The following is a 20,066-nucleotide window of genomic DNA, read 5'->3' on the forward strand; positions in this document are numbered from 1 at the left end:
ACCCAGACGCTTCCAACCCTACTGAGCCCCCGAGGTGGTCCTGGGGAGGGTGGCCCGCCAGCTCCCCGTCTCCACCCTGTCCCTCCCGCGGGCGGGTGGGATGTCTGTCCGTCCCTGCGGGCCAGGATGGCGGCAGGGTTAGGTCCCTCGCTGACACGCAGGCGGGTCCGGCTGCGGGAGCTCCGCAGGGTGCGGTCTGGGGCGATGCCGGGCACCCGGGCAGTGCCAGCACCCTGGGGCAGAGTCACCCTGCGGCAGGCTCACCGCGGGCGGTGTCGCCTGCGACTGCCCCCAGGCACCACAGGGCAGGGGCAGAGCTGGTTCAGGGGCAGGAGCGGGGCTGTAGTAGGGCGAGGGCAGGGAAGGGGCGGGGCAGGAGTAGGGACTGAGTAGGGGAAAGGCAGGAGCTGGGACGGGAGGAGCCGGTTTAGGGGCAGGAACAGGGGCAGCGGCTGTATTAGGGAGAGGGCAATGACGGGGCGGAGGCCGGAGTAGAGATGAATAGGGGGAAGAGCAGGAGCTAGGGCGGAGGAGGAGCAGGTACAGGGGCTGCGGCGGGGGCCGAATTAGGCAGAGGGCAGCGGAGGGGCTGAAAAAGGAGCAGGGGCTAGAGGAGGAGTTGGGGCAGGGGAGGAGCAGGTTTAAGACAGAAACAGGAGCAGGGAGTGGGTCAGGGACGGGGCAGGGGCAGGAAGTCGGGGGCCGGGCAGAGCCGGGCGGGTAGCGGGCAGGGCTGAGGGCTCCCGCTGGGCTCCGGCCGCCGCCGAGCCAGCCCTGCCGCTCCCCCGCCCCGCCCCAGCCGTCCCGCGGATACAGGTAGGACTTTGTCTTCTCTGCGGGGCTGTTCTGGGCGTGGGGGGCCGGCAGCTGGAGGGGGAAGGAGGGTCCCCGTGCGGGACGCGGAGGGGTGTGGCGGCGGCGGCGGCGGGGCTCGGCGGCTCCCTGTGCGCCGTCACCCCGGGGAGCGGGGGGCACCCACCGACCTTGTCCCCGTGTCCCCCCGTCCCCAGGAGGTGCCCCCGTGCGCTGCCACCTTCCCGAATGGGAGTTTTCGGTCCCTGGCTCCCAGCCTTGGACTGCTGAAACAATCCCCGTGTGCTGTCCCCGCCTGCGGTAAGCGGGGGTCCCCAAGGGGAACGGCTTTCCGACCCTGCCCGCACTCGTTACTGCGGGGAGAGATGCGCATAGGGATGGGCGACGGCGGGGATGCGGCGTGACTTTGGGTGGGAAGATCCCGAGGGGTCCCACAGTGTGTTTCTGAGCCCTGGCTGCTGGTTTTTGGGTGTCAGCACCCGTGGCATCTCCCGAGTGTTAGGCTGGTGGTCACTTACGAGCCCGTGCTCCAGGTATGGTGCTCACCAAGTGATGCAAATGCAGCCTCAGCGTCAGTACTGGGGGTGAGAAAAGGAGTTCCTGGCCTCAAAACTTCCCCTGTAGCTGGGTAGATATCTCCTGGGAACCCATTTCCCCAGGCAGGACTTTTCCGTCCTTCCTCCCAAGTCAGGATCATCATAGAATCACAGAATGATTTGGGTTGGAAGGGACCTTAGAGACCATCTAATTTTAACCCCCTGCCACAGGCAGGGCTGTCTGTCACCCACTCGGTCACTGAGCTGGTTCTGCAGCATGTGCCTTGAGGGAGCAGTGGGTGCCCTGCACTGGGGTTGCTCCCCGCTGGAGCCACCGCCTCTCATCACACGGAGCGGGCTCAGGAGGGGTCGGTTTATCAGCTCTGGTTCCTGGGGCAGTGTTTATTGCCCACCTCCTTTCAGCAGGTCCTCCCGGGGTCTGGGTGAGACCCATTCTGGGGAGGGGTCCGTGCAGCAGCCTGGCCAGTGCAGCATCCTCCAGTGCAGCAGGCGTTGCGCTGCAGGGATCCCTACCCGTGCGCGTGCTGCGTGGCTGCTTGGGAATCACTGCAGGGATTGCCCCCAGTCCTGCAGGCAGGGCAGATGAGGCAGCTCAGGGCCGTGGTGCCCCTGGTGCTGAGGGTGTGGGGTAATGCCCGCTGCTGTGGCATGGGTTGGGTGTTCCAGGTTTTCCAGGCCTGAACTGCCCGTCCTTGGGAGAGCCGAGAGCTTCGGTGCATCGTGAGGGATGCAGTACAAGGGAGTGGGCTGGCAGGGGCACAGGGATCCACCAGGACAGAGGAGATGCTCAGCAGGCCCCGCTGCAGACTGTAAGGAAGCAAACTGGGAATGGAGAACCTTGGGGAAGGTAAAAAAGGCACTCAAAATCTCCGTGACCTAATCCATGCTTTCAAGGAGTATTTGCATAGCGGCCTGTGGGAGAATGAGAGAGGGAAGTTCCTGTCTGAGCTTGCTTTAAATGCCCTGGGCAGGTCCATGCAGATAACAAAACACTGCCAGACTGCTGGGGTGGGTGGAGCGATGCTTGGGTCCGTGGGGGTGTGGCAGGAGGCTCCAGCACAGGTTAGTGGGTAGCAATGTAACCCCCAGCACCTTTCACTACTCTTTTTGATGGCCCCAGGAGAGGCTGGGCTTGTTCTGGGGCCCTGTACAGCAAGGCTGCAGTGCAGCAGCCACTCCTGGGTGGACCCTTCACTCCCAGCCCTGGACAAGGAGCATCATCCTCCATCTTCTTGCCCTGTCCCAGATCAGAGATGCTCGTGCCCACTGCTGGGCCATGGTTTGAAGCTAGTTCCCAGCAGGCTAGTTCCCCCTATTTTGGGGAAAGTTCATCACGTCTTGGCACACCAAACAATGTGAATCCCATCAAGAGCTACGGATGGTTGGTGGGTTCCTAAGTGAAACAAGGACTCAGGAGTGCAGGAATCAAGAGCCTTCCCCCCAAAGCAGTGCAAATAAAGAGCTCTATGTTTTCCACCAGATTTTTTTGAGTTGTGTTTTCACTTTGTTGGACCCCAAACAGGACAGGCTTTGTGGTCGGACATGGGGAAGAGAAATTATGTTCCCCATTTGGGGGGCCTGCGTTTCCAACCCCATTTTGTCTGGCAGCAGCCCATCACTGAGGTCCTACAGCATGTCCCCCTCCCTGCCCTTGCCAGGGCAGTGTTGGCACCTGCTGGGTGCACACAGTGGGCAAACCCAGCACTCAGCAGAAGAGGAGAAAGGATCTGCATGGCAGAGCAGCCAGCCAGCTTCTGCCAGGAAAGGGTTAATCCTGGAGCTCCAGCTCTACCAGCTCTCCTGTGGCTGGCTACTTTGGGTAAAAGCTTTTTTGGCTCTATTTCAAGGGCATCAGACTGGAGAATGACTCATGCATCCCTGCCACCAAGGAGCAAACCCTCTTGTCCCTACTTTCCCAGCACAAGGTGATGAATTCCTGAAAATCCAAATGCTCCAGAGGCCTCTGAGCATGCCTTATAGGACTCTGTTCAGGTGGGCTGTGAAAAGCTGCATCTAGGACTTGCTTGTCCTGAGAGACTTATGGTGGTGACATCTCTGGCATGGGCTCAAATGCTTGTGTGGGTGTCCCTAGGATGGGGAGCTGCTGTGGGGGGCACATTATTTGGACGATGCTTTTGCTCCATGACTGGCTCTCATCCCTTTATTCTGCAGGGAAGGAACCACCCATCCAGCTGCAGCACCACACTTCCAACACTGCCAGCTGTGCCTTCAGGTTGTACTGCGCCTGCAACCCACTCCAGAGGTGAGGAGGCAGGAACAGCCCCACCCCAGGCCTTGTGCTGTCCAGGGGACCCTTGGGGTGATGGTGGCATATTCCACCCTGGCACAGGTCATGCAGGCTGGTGGCCATTCCAGGCTGGTCACTGCTGTGGGCACGGGGTCACAACCATGACTATGGGGACATCACCACTGTGGGCACCACCATGGAGTGGTCCCCTTTTAACCAGGTGATGATCTGTGATGAAGTTCCTGCTGCCCAGTGTGCTCTGAAAAGGATAAAAATGAGGCCTTTTGGTGATGTCAGTGGCTGAGGGCATCCAGAGAACATCTCCTTGTGTGCAGGCAAAAAATGGAGGGCTTGGGAAAGGTTTTGAGGTTTCAGGGTGAAATAATTTCATACCAGGCAGCCTAATCCATCTCTGGAGTGACCCTGCTTGGGGTGGGAGCTGGGCCAGATATGCCCAGAGATGCTCATTCCCTTTGTGCCTCTAAACTTTCCTTAAAATACAGAAACAATTCCCTATTTAAAGGCTTTTATTGGACTGATAACATGAAGGCAGGGCATGATGACATGAGCCCAGGGTATCTCAGAAATGAAGCCCTTCCCTGGAACAGTGTGGCTCCATGGGACAGGCAAGCCTGTCCGTGGTGGTTTCCTCTGTGACTCAGTTTGCCCACCTGGAAAACAGGTTTTTCTGGGGTTCCCTCAGGGAAATTTTGGGATTTTCCCCAAATCTCCTCTCCAGGGCATGGGGATGGATTAGTGGGGGACTTGAAATTGCCTGTTTTGACTGCATAGCTTGAGTGGCCATGATTCCCAGGGACACACCAATGGCTCACCCTCTGTCCCGGGCCATTCCTTTGGATGTGCAGTGGCACCCAGAGAGGTGGCTCTGATGCTGTGCCACACTCGTGGGTGTCACACCTCATCAGGGCTTCCCCAGGCTCTGCTGGCCATTCATGGTCCTCCAGCCGAGGTGCACAGTGCAATCCAAACCCAGAGGCCGCACATCCCAGCCTGTACCTTTTCCATCCTCTCCCTGGGCTGCAGCCTCCTCCTTCCAAGTGTTTCTGAGAGCTCTCCTGCCTATCCTCATCAGCTCTCCCTCCTTGGAGTTTCCTGAGTAGGGCTGACAATATCCGGCAAGACATTTGTCCCTTGTGAGCACACAGGAGGAGTTCTCCAGCCATTAGGCAAGGGAAGAGAGGGAACAAGAAGAAAAGAGGAGGGGATAAAAAAACACAACCCAGAAGAATGAAGAGTGGTACGAAATTTGCTAACCTTCTCACTTTCCGTGGTCTCTGGAGCAGGAGGAAAATGAATTGGAGAGGGTTGGCACTTGTGGATGGCCCTGGGAGCAGGACCATGCTGTGTGTCCTTGGGCTGACCTATGGTTTGGGGTCTTTGGTCTAGGGTCTTTCTGAAGGTCATGGGATGAGTGTGGCTGGGGGTGATGTCCATGGTGGGATCTGCTGTGGAGCTTTGACATCAGCACGTTGTCATTCCCAATCCTTCTGAGGATATCTGTGTTTTGGAGAGAGCATGTTTGGCTCTCTAGATCCCATTCTGTGAATCTGGACTAACTCTCTCCGGTGGACATAATCCTCCTCCAGCAGTGAGGAAGGACCAGGGAATCCACTGTGGGTAACCCACCTAATCCCAGCGGCTGCTCCTCCAGCTTCTCACATCCACCAAGGACCTCTCAGTCTTCAAGAAGCCTCAGTCATGGCTGGAGAGCATTTTGGAAGTTTTAAGAGCTCACCAGATGAGGTTTTCCACACAGAGACACCAGCCACTGTGCCTCTGCACCAGGCATGTGAGGCTTAGCTCGCTGTGACCTGAATGTCTGCTTGTCCCCAGAATGGGTCTCCACCAGGTACCCAAACTCCTGGTGCCTTCTCTGCCCTCGGGAGTGCTGTGATTCTTCCAGTTATGCTGGGTGCTGCTGGGTTTGCTGGAGGAGGGAGGAAAAGGTGGAATGTTGAGCTTCCCCCCCTTGCCAACTGATTTGTCCTCTAGGAGATTAGTCCCTTCCCTGATTTACGGGGGTATTTGTGGCTGCTCCATCTGCTTGAGCCCAGCAGATCAGCGGGTGCCAGGGAGGAGCAGCCTGACCCAGCTGCTGTTTGCACTCCCAGGGAAAGGGCTGCACCCTTCTTTTGTGCGTCTCTGGCTGTATTTTTTAGAAAGGAGCAAAAATCCCTGGAGCCAGGCAGGTGATGGAGTTTAGACCTGAGACTGTTTGCTGGTGGAGGTGGTGAAAACCATGTAAAGTAATGTCAGTGTTTTTAAGCTGCTTTTTAGACTGGTGAAAAGCCTTGAGGATGCTCCAGGATCTCCCTTTTCAGCCAGGATACTCGCAGGGAGGTGTTTTCTCTGTAAATCCACTTGGCCTTTAGGAAAGCAGGCAGGCAGGTGGGGAGAAGAGCATTTCACTGTGGGATTTTTTTGGGGGAATGGGCTGTTTGATGGCTCACAAGTACTTTTAGACCCAGGTTTTCCTGAGGGGAAAGCTGGGAGGCACTAGGAGTGATACAGGTCTCTCCATTCTCCTGCTTCATTGCTCCTGTCTTGTTACCAGTGGAAGGTGGTGGGTAGGGAAGAGGCTGGAGGTGAGTTAGGGAAGAGCTTGTGACAAATGGGCTTAGGGAAGCTGGATTTATAGAGACTGACAGAACTAGGTTTGTGGAAGTGTGGGGGGGGTTGCTGAGTGACACGGGGGGACTGAGGCATTGCTGAGTGCCATCCTACTCCTGGGATGTGGAGACCACAGGACCTTTGCCCGTTCCCAGATCCCAGCCTAGAGCAGGTCTGGTGTGCTGCTGGAGCCAGGAATGTGCTCCCTGCCAAGCTACTGCATTTTCCTGGGGAATGGGGCCACATGGGACCCTTCCAGACTGCCCTCTCCCCCCACCCAGCTCTCAGAAAGCACCAGTTTCTCTTTTAAGGTGGCAGAAAAACACAGGCAGGGGAGATTTGGGCAGCATGGGTGAGCTGCTGGGATGTCAACCCCGTGGCCATCCAGCTCACCTACCCCTGCAGAGCCTGAGGGTGACTGCTGTTCTCCTTCCCCTGCTGCGTGGTTAGGAACACCGATGGAGGCTGCCAGGTGTCAGCTCGGAAATCTTTTAACTTTTCCTCATCTCCACAAATGGACAGTGTCTCCGCTCATTAGGTACCCACCCAGGGGGCAGATGTCAGCTCTGCTCATAGCTTCTCTTAGCTCATCTCTGCCCAGGTTCCTGACGGCTCCGCAGCGCTCAGGTTCCATCACGTCACTGGGCTCTGCCCATGGGGCTGCCCCTCTGCCAGCTGAGCAGCACCTCCCCTCTGACCCCTGCCCCAGGCTTGCTGCCTCCCTCCCCTCATGGGTAGTGTTTGCAAGGGTTTTTAGTTAAAAGGCTGGAAAATCTCAGGCACCAGTGACACTGTGTGTGTGTGTGTGTGCGTGTGTGTGTGCAAAGCTGGAATTGGTTTTCCTCGCCCAGGCAGTACATGGGAGGAGAAGGCAGCTCTGAAGGCTGCCCTTTGAGGCTGATGCATCCCGACAGCTTGTTCACTGGGACATCAAAATCATTACCTCTGTCTGCATGGAACACCCGGGAAGGCAGATGATGAGAACATGGGTCAGGGGAGGATCCCTCTCTCCCTGCACAGGGAGCGGTGGCATCCAGAACCCCAGAGCAAAGTGGATCCAGGTGATGTGGGGGCTGCTGCATCCCCAGTGGAGGGAATGGGGGTTCCCTCCAGCACAAAGGGGGCTGGCAGCCTGGGGGATCAATGCAGGTGGAGCCATCTCACAGGTATTCCTGTCTTTGGGTGTACAAGGTTTGGTGATATGGTGGGAGAACATCCCCATCCCCATCCCCATCCCCATCCCCATCCCCATCCCCATCCCCATCCCCATCCCCATTCCTGTCTCATCTCATTCCATCCCATCCTATCCTGCCCCATCCCATCCATCTCATCCCATCATATCCTGTCTCATCCCGTATACCATCCATACCATCCCGTCCATCCCATCCCAGCTCATCCCATCCCTCTCTCACCACTGCACAGCATGGCTTCCAAAAGACCTTGAATCTTCCTTGGAGGGTCACAGCAAAGCTATAGAACCTCTCCAAGCTCTCCATGCTCTCTGCAGAGCTTGGGCCCCACACATGTACCCCATGGTCCCAAACATCCCAAGGAAGTTCCTGATGGTCACAAAAATCCAGGGACTCACCAGTGAGGGGAATTTGAAGTCCTGAGTTTGCAGAAGAGGCAGGATGGGTGTCGCAGCAGGCTTTGGTATTTTTGGGAAAGGGGAATGGTATGGAGTAGGGGATGTGGTATTAGGGATGGTAGGATAGGGCCTCCCTGGGCAAAAGCAGGGAGTTTTCACAGCCCTGTGGGACCAGGCACAGGAACTGCCCCCACATGGAAGTACCACCAGCTTATCTTGGAATCTGGGCATGAGCAGGGAGCCACCCTCAGCTCCTTCCCCTTGGCATTCTGCTGATGGCCCCAGATTTGTCCATGTGTTTGCATTTCCTCCATTCCCATCCAAGACTAAATTTCGAGCCCTCTGGAATGAGGTGGCTGAGGGCTCCAGTGCAGGTGGGGCCATCAAGCTGCAGTGCTGCCCAGCCCCTGCATCCATGTGGCCTCACTGGAACGAGTTAAGGACAGTGAAATGCTGTAGTCTTGAGAGGCTGATTTTTGGGATTGGTTACATCAGTGCATTGGAATTCCTTGCATCCTCAGGTGCTTTTATCTGGGAGCAGTAGGTGGGATTTTGCTGAGATCTGTGCACTCTGCTGTTCAGAAATGACTTTTTCAGCATCCTGAGTGATCCTTTTGAACATTCCTGACCAAATTTTCTGATGGGATGTAGTCCATGAGAGCTAGCAGGTGAGCTGTCCATGCAGGGATAGAGCTGTGTTCTCCACTGCTATGGATCAGGAGGTAGAAAGCTTTTGGTGGGAGGGGCCTATTGGTGCTTCTCCTGGCAATGCATGCTTCACTGGAGAGAGCATCCAGGGAAAAAAAATTCAATTGGCTCCTTTGCTTTTACTGTCAGGGCAGCTACAAGGTGCAGGGCCTTTGGACATGCTGTAGAGAGGATTTGGGAGGTGATAGCAAGGGTGATAGTCCCCCAGCAGCCCAAATGTTGCTTATCCATCTTATGATACCTTTTAAGACAATTTCTGAGTGCTTTGGACTGGTCAGTGATGAGGAAGGAACCACTGTGGTGTGACGTGGCAGGTGCTGGATGGCTGTGCTCAGCAGAATCTTCTGGAAAGAGCCCCACTGGAGCTGTCAGATAGTGCTTAAAGCAGCCAAGATGCCCTTTGCAGTGCTGAGGTTTCTGCTTTTGGGTTGCTTGAGGTTCACTCTTAACTGTGCTGGAAGTGAGGTTGTCCCAGCATAGCACCAAATCTTCCTGTGTGCCTGGAGGTGACCTGCACCCTGATGGCAGAGAGCACCTCGTGCCTGCTACAGGAGCACAAGGTCATGGCTGGGATCTCACCTGCAGCTTGGTGGGTGGAAGGGGTGGGACATAACAAGGGTCAGAGCTGCTGAAACGTGGACCCATTTTTGGTTAAGAAAACTGCTAAAAAATTCCTTAATGCCATGTTTGCTGGATGCTAAGCCTTGCCTTAGGATAAACTCAAACCTAGGACCTGGGAGATGAGTGCAAGTCTCTTCCCCCATGAATTTATGGGATGTGGGTTGATGATTTGTGCCCACACTGGCTCTGGGAAGAAGGATTGGGGTTTCCTTGCAACCCCTTGTCCTTCCAGCATCCCTAAATCCTTGCTTGATCTCCATTTTCTTGGTATGCTGATGAGACTGGTGCTGTGATGAGGATCTTCCCTTCATTTTATGAATACTGGAATCAGTGACCAGCAATTGGTACCGAATGGAATAAAACAATTACCAAGGACTCCTCTGATTTGGCCATGGGCTTCCCTGTTCCCTGTGTTGCCCTTGGCCACAGCAGCAGGGCTGGGAGGATGCTCTGTGGACTCCAGGTGGGGGCTGCCTGGGCTCCTCAGGGTGCTGAGATGTGCTGTCTTCCAGATCCTTCCCTGCCTCCTACACTGCTGAGCACCAGCTCCACGGGATCCCTGACCTGGCCCTGCAGGTCTTCCAACGGTGAGTCACAGTTTGAGGTTTCCATCCTTTCTAGGTTTTCAGCTTTGGCCAGAGCCCATGGGACTTGATGTTGTGACTGCAGCAGTTACTGGGATTTAGAATTTATCTGGCTGGTGTAAGCTCGGTGGAGAGCGGGGAAGTCCCCCAGAGTCCATCCTGGCACCTGTGTGCTTGCAGGTGACACCAGCTGGGGATGTGGCCACTACCTTGGAGGACATGGAGAGAACTTTTTTGAGAGGGAAAAAAAATAAATTATGAGGACAGCTAGTTGCTGAGAGAGGCTGTGTCTGCTTCGTCCTTGGAGGTTTTCAGCCCCAAAGGGATAAAGCCCTGGGCAGCCCACTCCGACCTTAGTGCTTATGCTGCTGTGAGCATCAGCAGGGCTGAAGACTGACCTCAGGAGGTCCCATGGGCTCTCCCCCCACTGACAGGCTCCTTCCCATGGCAGGAAAGTGGGGTCATCCCCAGGTCACTGGGGATGAGCATGGAGGTTGCTGAGTCATTGGGAAGAGGAAGGTTTTCCTTGTTAACACATAAGGTGCCCCAGCACTCTAAGAACGGCACCAAGTTCAAGCAAGGGGTCTGCAGCTCACCCACCCTGCTGCCCAGGGAATATTCTGAGCAGTGGAGAGGTTTTCCTGCCCTCTGGCACTTGGTTTATTAGTGGCTGAGGCTGCTCCATTGATTGTATTGACAGGTAGTGCATGCCCCAGTTAACTTATTGAGAGAAGCAGAAAAAATCCAGCTGGCACCTGGAACCCATGGTGCTGAAATGTGCTGGATCCTTTCCATCACTGCTGGATTTCTGCACGAAGCAGGCCCCTGGCTCCACAGCTGGGCACAACCACAGGCAGGTGACCACAGAGGAGGACTGCTGGGCTGTGGTTACTGGGGAGTCTCTCTGGCATTCCAGGGATCTCCTCCTCCACAGGATGATTTCCTGTGGTTGGTGGATGTGAGGATCTGCCCAAACCTGTTTGCAATGCAGAAAAAATTCTGCTTGCCTACCCAAGCACAACCTGGAGGTGATGCTCTTGATCATTCTCCCCCAGTCCCCAACCCAGTCTGAGTTTTACCTCTCTCTGAAGTTCACATTATGCAGCTTTGGTCTTTCCTCTGTGCCGTGCTTTAACCTCTGCCATGTCCTGGTCTGCAGGATCGTGCCGTGGACTGCTGGGTTCCCCCCCATGCTCAGCATGCCCTTTTCTGGTGCAGCCAGACCTTCCCAGGAACCACTCTGGAGCTCGAGGCCATCCTGTAGGGTAAGGTAAGGTCCTTTCCAAGTCATACAATCCCAGTACAGCTCAGATTGGAAGGGGCCTTAAAGCTCATCTTGTTCCATGGGGACACTTTCCACAGGCCCCATCCAACCTGACCCAGAACACTTCCAGGGATGGGGTAGCAACAGCTTCTCTGGGCAAATCTTGGGAGGAGGGATTTTTGCAGGTCCCTTAGGCTGTAAAACACCTACAGGGAGGGTGCTGGGGCCTCTCTCCTGCATCTGTACAGGTCTCTCAACCCACCATCTCTGCCCTTGCCACCTGCTTATGGGAATCCAGGGCTTCCCTCTGGCTGCCCTGGCAGGGGTCAGGAACCCCCCTGGACAGAGCCCCCAGAGACACTGTCTGTGATCTCTGTCTATGCAAAAGAGTTTTCAATCTTACAGGATGAATCACCAGCTCTGAGTGTTTGATATAAGTAATAATTAAGAGTGGCACGGGTGCAAAAGTAAAATTTTAGGATTCTAGATTAGGGGTTCAAAGGGGACAAGCTGGAGGAAATTGGGTGTGCCTTGTCCTTTTTCTCCTTCTTCATGCCCTCCATGTCTCACTGTGGTGTTGGCATTTTTCTGTTGGTTCAGGCTGGGGACACACTGTCCAACGTAGGTGACAGATATTGGCACGTTATTGTAAATCCAGCCCAGGGAGTTTCTGGTATTTAATGTTTGTAACATCCCACTGAGGGCAGAGCCCCACACGCTGCCCTGCAGGACAGAGCTGGGCAGGGCAGCAGAACATGTGAGAGATCAACAGAATAAACAACCTGGAAACCAGCACAGACCAATTATGGCTTCTTCTTTGGCAGTGGGGCTGAAAGACAGAGACTTTCTACCATCTTGGGATCATTTAAATATGACAGATTCCGACACCTGCTTTCCGCCATGCTGGCTGTTCCATTAAAACCAGCAAAAGAGCTAAGCTGGGAAGTGCAGAGACGGGGTGATTTTCATCAGCCCCTCTGCTTTTGTGACTCAAATCGATCAGGAGTGGCCACAGGCCATCCCAGGTATTGACTGGCACGAATGGATGGCAGTGCAACATTTCCATTAGTGGGGGGGAGGATGTGTGTCTCCGAGGGAGAAGACAGCTGCATAAAGCAGAAGTGTAGCGACAGACAAACTCATTTCTCTTTTTTCCCATTCCTCTTATGAGTGTAGCTTCTCCCTGTTTTCTGCACGGAAAACACTGGGAGAGATTGGCTAGAGCAAACAGCCTGCACCTGCAACATAAGGGGGTGTTTTGGACAGGGGGATGGAGGCTCCCCAGCGGAGCTGCAGGTGACCCAGTAAGGTGCAGCAAGGATAGAACTTACAAAAAAAAAAAACTTTGAGGAGGTTTATCCATGGTCTCTGGTGATGTGGTGGATACTGGTTGTGTCTGGTGTGAGGTTTCCGCCATCACCTGTTCAGCAAGTGTATTTTATTCTCTGGTTTTAGTGAATACACTTTCCTGCAATATAAGGCTAAATTTGGGTGAACATCACAACATCTCATAGCTCCCATCTCCCTCTGGTAAGGTCTCTGACATAATTTTTCTTCCTTCTCATGCTCCCTGTCCAGTATCCCATCTCTTCTCCCAGGTCTGTGTCCCAGCCCCTCTCCCACATCCATAGGAGGGAGAGGAGCCTGGTGCCTGTCTCTCACAAGCCCTCCCCAAAGCTGTGTCTTGGATCTCTTGCTCCATGGGATTCCATCGTCAGAACTCAAGGCTGATACTATGTGTGTGGTGTCGTGACATTTTTAGAGCAAAATTACAGCTGGGAGAGACACCTGGAAGAACACAAGGTGGGATTGTGGGCATTGTCCTGTACAGGGCCAGGAGTTGGACTCGATGATCCTTGTGGATCCCTTCCAACTCAGAATATTCTGGAACTTCACACTGAAAAAAACTGCTGCTCCATCTCCCATCCAGGTGACAGGATGAGTGGTCAATGCTGATGCTGGAATATGGAGACTCTATGGGGTTAGCAATGTGCTCAGGTGGGAATGCTGATTCTGGAGATGCTGTGGGGTGGGAATTGCCCATTCCAGCAAGGCAAACAGCTGTGACACAAGGCTGCAGGGTGGTGATGGGGACATGCCTGCCAGTGCCAAACCATTTCCCAGTTCGACCCTTCTGCTCAATCTGAACTTGAAGGTGAATGAGTGGAGCTCACCCATCGATCCAAACTGGGCTGATGAGCACCATGCCCTGCGGAGAGCTCGGCCCCCAGCCCACCTCCCTCTCTTCCCCCTTTTGTTCCTGCCTCCCCTTCACGCCTTTCCAAAGCCATCAGTCAGAGCACAGCACCCTGGGCTGCTGACCTTGCTAGGGGCTAGGGGGACAACATATAGGTCCCCGTAGAGAGCCGTTCCACTGTCTGATGGGCTTCTCCCAGTTGCCACTGCCACCTCTGCACTGCCGGTAAGCCTGGCAGCCACCTGCCATCAGCTTGGGATGTGGGGAGGCATGGGACAAGGCAAAGGGGTTGGTGCCCATCATGCCAGGAGCCACATTTTTTGTAGGCAGTGATGTTATCTGCCAACCATACACTGGTTCTCCTGATTTAAGGGCTCTGATGGCCTCACGTGGGAAAAATACAATTTGAAGCATCTCTTAATCTTTAGCTAAAATGTCATATGAACTGGCAAAGTGTATTTTCTTACCTGTTGGGAAACAAAACCTGATTTGAGGTTGGAAATTTAGAACTTGTCTTGGCTGATGTGTAAAAAGGTCAGGTTTTGGGGGAAAAGAAGATGATGCGCCTTTGATTCGCATCTTCTGTGCTTTAGCCACAGATTTTTTTCTGCAGCTGAAAATAACAAACCATTTAAATCTAAGTATTGCTTATTCTGATCTTTTAATCCAGCTTGCTTTCTGTCGGCACAGTGGCCTGAAATGATTTATCCACCTGCCTCTCTATTATATAATTATTGGGAAGATTACTGGGGAGCCAGCTTTAGCTTTTCTGGGGAAGGAGGAGGGGGCTGAGAGATGGGGTGAGGCTTCATGGAATCACAGAATCATGGAATGCTTGGGGTTGGAAAGGATCTTAAAGGTCATCTCATTCCAAACCCCTACCGTGGGCAGGGACACCTTCATCTGTCCCAGGACGCTCAGGTTTTTTCTCTGTGGCCATCAGAAAACATGGGAGGGGCAAGCGATGAGCTGGGTGCTTTGGGCTGTGGCCATAGTTTGCATTTGGAAATTTTACTGTGGGAAGCTTCTCCCTCAGTGTGTATTCATTGGAATTGGGTGCCCCATAACCTGGCTGGAGCATGACCCTCCGAGCTAGAGAGGATTTGGGTGAAACCCTTCACTTTTCTATACTGTTTGGGGTCTTTTATGGCTGTACTTGTGGTTTTGGGAACAGCATGGTGAGACAGTCTGGCCTCGGGAAGAATCTGAAATTAGGGGTTGTGCTCCTGATGCTTCCCATCGCTGTGCAGAGCCATGGAAGGGGAACATCTGCAAGGAAGAACGAGCATTGGGACATGGTGGTGATGCCAAGAAAGGCTGGAGGTGGCCATGGCTGCTCCACCAAGCTGGTCCTCCCAGGAGCCTTAGGTGCCACTCCTGGATAAGGTCTTGAGCCCTCAGGTGATGGGGTGGCTGGTGACAGCTGCTCTGCAGAAGGGCTCTACCAAGGGCAAACACCCAAGGTAGATTTGGCTGTAGCTTTCAGATGAAGTATCCCTGGCATGGAAAGATGGCACAGCCAAGGGTTGGCACACCCCGGTGGACACTTGGGTTGCCAAAAAAAATGCTGCTTCTGACTGGTCCGACTGGCTTGAGCTCTGATGGACAAAACATGAAGATATCTGAGAGCTCCAAAAATTCCTTTTTCCTTCCCCAAATGGAATGTCTGGACACCAAAGGTCTGGTACCTGCCCTAGCTACTGAAGGAAGGACAGGAGATGCTTGGCCTGTGGACCATGGCCAGCTGGGACAGAGCTGGGTGCTGGCTCAGAGCTGGGAAAAGGGGACACCCCCAGCACCAGTCAAAATCAGATGCTGGGAGCAGTGGCTTGGCTTTCCTTGCTCCACAGGGTCTCGGGGATCTTTTTGGGATGCCCAGAATTGGGCTTCATTTTGGGCTGGGTGAGTGACTGTGGAGGAACACTGAAACACTCTTTGGGCCTGGTGGGAGTGGGCAGTCTCACCTAGAGCGTGCCACGCTCCCTCCACTGTTCTTGGTCCAGCTTCCCAGAAACTGTTCCAGCAGCCTCCAGAGGAGGACATTGCCATCTCTTGGAGCAGTTGTTTGGTGCATCAGCCAGGAGGGTAGCAGAGGATGGGAACAGCTGTGGAGGGCTCAGGACCAACATCAGGGCATGAGATCATCTGGTTTGGGTGATGGAGCAATTGTAACACATCCGCTTCCTGCAGGGAGCCAGCTGAACTCTGGGATGTGCAGGCAGGGCTTCAGCCTGGTCCTTCCCACCGTGCTGCTGCCTCTGAGATGAAGGGTTTAGCACAGCCTGTCCCTCCCAGAGGCTCTGGCCCTGCACTGGGTGGGCAGGCACCCTGTAAAACATGCCCAAATTTCCCCCTGCGCACGGGCAGCACACCGGAGCTCATCTCATGCTGGGATCCTTTCTCCTTCATGTTGAAAGCGTTGGCTGGTTCGCTCTCATCGCCTCGAGGCATCCAGATTTGCTCAGTGGCCTTTAAAAAAAAAATAATAAAAATAAATAAATAAATCAACGTCCATGAAATGACAAGAGCATCAGCAGTGGGTGCATCCCCCTTTCCAGCAAACCCAGGGATTTGGGAGAAAATAGGTCATGTGCCCTTCATCCCATGCCACGTGGTTGATCTCCCAGGGCCAATGAGGTTGGGAGCCCTTCTGCGCTGAACAGCAGAATAAGAAAAAAAAAAATCACTGGGATTTTTTTCCCCCCTGTAGCATTTTTCATCCCTTCCAAACGTGAAAAGACTGGCCATCTGTCTGGATCCCCTTCCCACCAAAGCAGCACGAAAGCGGTTCTTTGGGAAAGGTAAGGCGATTTAAAAGATTGTCTTGGTGGAAGACCACCCGCTGCGGGCAACTTTTCCCACCAGTGTAAGTCAGGGAAGAGTCCTGGAATGAGCCGGGTCCACGGGCTCCAGTGTGGGTTGGAAGAGCTTTGAATGCTTAGGAGCAGTTTTAAGGGAATCGCTCGTGGAGGAAATTTAAGTCTGTGGCAGCGTGAGGTGGGACAATGGGAGACATGGGCACGCAAGCAATGGGATTCCCTTAAGTTAGCAGCTGCTCCCCAGGTCTCTCCTGGGAGAAATTCCCAGAATATTTTTGGGAAATTATTTTGCTGAATTTTTTTTTGTTTTTGCAAAAAAAAAACCCCAATTGCCAAATATTTTTTGTGAGTTAAATTTGACAATACTTGCTGCGACTTTGTTTTGCAAAATCATCGTTCTCGAAGTGTATGCTTTAGTTAAATTACTTATTAAATAGTTAAATTAGTTATTTTAGTTAAATTCCATTTTACCCATGCCCGGCAGCCAGTGCCACCCTGGGTAGGGAGGCATCCATCTCTTCCTTAACCAGAATATCCAGCTGTTCCTAAATTCCGTGATTTGCAGCTCAGGCTTTGGACAGTGTCATTTGTGTGTGCACTTGGGTGGGAATGGCACAAATGGAATTGCCTTCAAGGAATGGACACTAAAATAACAGGGATTGTAATAATGTCTTTATTTTATTAATAAAAATAAAACCCCATCTCTGATTAATTTGAGTTTTACCTTCTGTTATTTTGTTTTGTTTGGTTTTAAGTATTTCTACTTTTTAATTCCAGTATATTTCCAATTTTGTAATATTTTTATTTTGAATTCCATTCTAGTTCCAGGATTTTCAAAAAAATATTTCTAATTCCATTCCACAGCCATTAATTTTTAATGCTATAAGTATTCTTATTATTTAATTCCATCCTATTTTCATTGATTTTCTTTCCTTTTGCTGGGGAAATTTGATTTGAAGAGAGGAATCCCTTGTGTTACGATGCTCGCTTTGTTTTCTGTTTGCCTTCAGATGCACGTTTTCCTCAGGTTGTCAAAATTCTTCCTGATACCATCATGTTTCTGTTGCATTTTCCTTGGTTTCATGATCACTGTATAAGTAGGAAAGTGAAATATTAGTGGCAAATGCTATAGAATATTTAAAAGCTGTTGAAATCAACCCCAAATTGTCATCTCCACATATAAAGGAAAAATATTCTCTGATATGTTTTTCTCATAATCTGAGATTTCTGGGATAACGTGATTTGAATGTGAACCATCTTAACAAATCTGATTTTATTAATTGGAAGTCACGTCCAGTTTAAAAATAAACAAAAAACAGTAGCTCAAGGACATTGTGTTTAAGTTTCCATGAAATGATTGACCTTTGTTTTGACAGATGCAAGGACAGTTGCTGGACTACATTTTGATACAGAAACCTAACCCTGAATTAAAAAAAAAACCAAAAAAAAAAAAAAAACAAAAAAAAAAAACAAAAACAGGCATTCTTTCTTAATAGCTGGGGTTTTGCTCTTAATACAGAATTTAGAATAACTCGGTAATATTTCCAAAGCGTTTAATCCCAGACTTCCCCTTTCTTTTAGGGATTCATTTATATAAATACTTCTGAGAACAAATAATTGTTCTCAGACACAAAAGCAAATTTTTCTTCTTGGGAAATAACTGGAGGAAATGTTCTTTTAATCTTGCTGAATTAAGAGGATGCTTATTCCTTCAAAGAAAAGCGGTCATTTTGAGGTGGGGACAAAAGGCTGCTGGGACAAATGTCTTTGTAAGAGTCTCCAACATTATTTCAATGCCTTCAAAATAGCATAGGAGAAGCTGTGGGAATGTAGCAGGGGATGCGGGAAGAGGAACGCTGTCAGGATCGCTGGCGGATGCAGCAAATCCCACAGTGGTGGCCAGCTCCCTTTTGGGGTGGACCAGGAGGCACGGGGAGCTGCTCACTCCCTACCTTGAGGGGTACTCCCCTGGGTACCAGCCAGCCATGCTGCTTCGGTGGTCCCAGGATTGCTTTTCCCTGGGGATCAATTGCTTTTTCCAGGCCCCCTCTTGGAAAATGGGTGTTTGCTGTGGGGTAGACAGAGAGGGCACCTTGATGGCGGCGTGGCTCTCCGTGGTGGTGGTGGGGGGGGAACATGCCTGGCACACTGGGATGAGCTTGATCCCAGTGGTGGCAGAAGACTGGGAACCCTGGCTGCAGGCTGTGAGTGCCTTTGGAGAGCAGGGGATGGTCCCCAAACCAGCAGGGTGGCACCTCTGCCCTTGAGCCCCCCAGTCCTGCAGCATGAGGGTGGGTGACAGCCGCTGTGTCAGGAGTCTGATGGTTCTCTGCATCTGCTTTATGGCCAGCTGAGTTGGAAGGGGAATTTGAAAGCTTGCCCAGTCAGTGAGGGCTGTCTCCATCCGCTGAGCTTTTTCCCAGCCTTCTGCTGAACGCATCCATCCTGGTGCTGTGATCGCACACACACACACACGGATCTGGTTTAATTGAATTTATTTAATTTTGGGCTTGCTAAGTGGGCTGGCAGCGGGCAGTGGGGGCACCCTCCTGCCACCAAACCCCCTCCACTCCATGGTGCAACTTTGGAGCTGGATACCACCCATGGCAGAGGCAGGCTGTGATATCGGTGGCACTTCCTCCACGGATTTTGACAGAGACCCACAGCCCTGTAGGGATGCAACCACTGCAGTGGTTATGCCCTCGCTGCCAGGGCCAGGTTTGGGGACAGGGGCAGTCATGACCCTGTCTCTGGTGGCCCCAATTTCCAGTGGAGCCAGTTCACCCATTCCCTAGCTGGGGTTTGGCTCAGCATTGAGACACGAAGTTACAGAGGACCTACCACAGCGAGAAGGGGAGAGGAGAGGCGGCTCTCCTTGATTGTAATCGGGGCTGAGATTTAGTTGAAGTGAAAACAGATCGAGAGTGACAGTTTTGGAGCCTGCTGTCAAGGTCTGAGCGCAGCATGCTGGCGATCCACCCCCAGATGCCGAGGGCCCTCATCCTCCTCCTCGCCAGCTGGAGCAGGGAGAGCCAGCACCGCGCAGGATGGGGACAGTGCAGCCCAGCACGGCCTCCACGCAGCCCTGTCACACACTGCCCTGCAGACCCTTCCTTTGGGCTGGGGACAGTGCCAGGTGGGACGTGGCCCTGTGGTGGCCATCGGTGTGGGATCCCCTGCTCCCACCTCCTCCGGCCCTGCACCCAGGAGGGCTTGTCAAAGGAGGGATGGGGTCAGTCTGCATCCCGACCGATCCCCTCGGGGTGCTGCGTCGCTACTCCAGGGAAGGCAGAGACAAGAGTCTCGTTTCCCATGTCTCTGATCAGTCTCCCGTTCCCAAAGAGCATCCATGGCCAGGGTGAGATTGTGGACAAAGAGCCCTGGATCCAACCGGGATAGATGGGACCAGGGTGGTTGTTACTCCCCCCATCACCCTTGATTGATCTCCACATGCTTTCTGTGCTGCGCTTATCTGTCCATTATGTCCCCAGCACAGTAGCTGGGGGGAGTGGGAAGACCTGTTCCCCCATCTCTGGATCAGGAGGGGCTCAGACCTGTCCCAGGTGCTTGGAGAAATTGGGTGGCATTCATGAGAATAACCCCAATCCCCCATGTTTCTGTCCAGCAGCACCTGGACAGACTGCTCCGGGGCAGCCCATGTGCTGCAGCTCTCATCCCTGTTTCCAGGGATTAGAGAAATGGAGATGGGATGAGATGAAGCAGTAGATTGCTTCACTCTCAGGATGAAGGGATTTGTGGACTGCCCTCATATCAGTGGATTGAAAATGGAGGGAAGTAGATTGAAAATGGAGGAAATTATTGGGATGCTGCTGCCTGTGGGATTAAAGCCAGGGTAGTCGGCAGGCTCTCTGGAGGAGGAGGTGAATGAGGGGAGTTATAGGATGACTCCTGCTGAGCAATGTGGAGAGATGCTCCTGGCTGCATCTTTATCTGTTTTGGAGGATGCCCTGGAAGATGGGTACTTTCTGCTTTCCTGGGTCCATGGAGGGGTTCTCCTCTCAGCTGTCCCCCAGCT

The 20,066-nt window shown here is 53.0% G+C and overlaps 1 protein-coding gene across 38 annotated transcripts in view; it reads left to right on the forward strand.

Annotated features, from left to right (window-relative positions):
- The first annotated feature begins 708 nt into the window (after positions 1–708).
- Positions 709–20,066, forward strand: part of PCBP3 (poly(rC) binding protein 3) — a 54,920-nt gene continuing 35,562 nt past the window's right edge. For 4 of the 38 annotated variants that reach the window (XM_085584700.1, XM_085584703.1, XM_085584706.1 and 1 more), the window contains exons 1-5: positions 709–816; positions 3,543–3,633; positions 9,679–9,753; positions 10,910–11,015; positions 15,922–16,012. Coding sequence is in view for 24 of the 38 variants with exons in the window: in XM_085584680.1 (XP_085440806.1) it covers positions 3,431–3,633; positions 9,679–9,753; positions 10,910–11,015 (384 nt within the window). In the remaining 14 variants the exon portion in view is untranslated. Of the gene's footprint in view, positions 817–851; positions 3,634–9,678; positions 9,754–10,909; positions 11,021–15,921; positions 16,013–20,066 lie in introns of those variants that run through there. The other 34 variants (XM_085584701.1, XM_085584698.1, XM_085584707.1 and 31 more) reach the window with 15 other exon arrangements.

The sequence above is a fragment of the Lonchura striata genome, chromosome 7, assembly GCF_050655825.1.
Source record: "Lonchura striata isolate lonStrDom1 chromosome 7, ASM5065582v1, whole genome shotgun sequence".
NCBI lineage: Eukaryota > Metazoa > Chordata > Aves > Passeriformes > Estrildidae > Lonchura > Lonchura striata.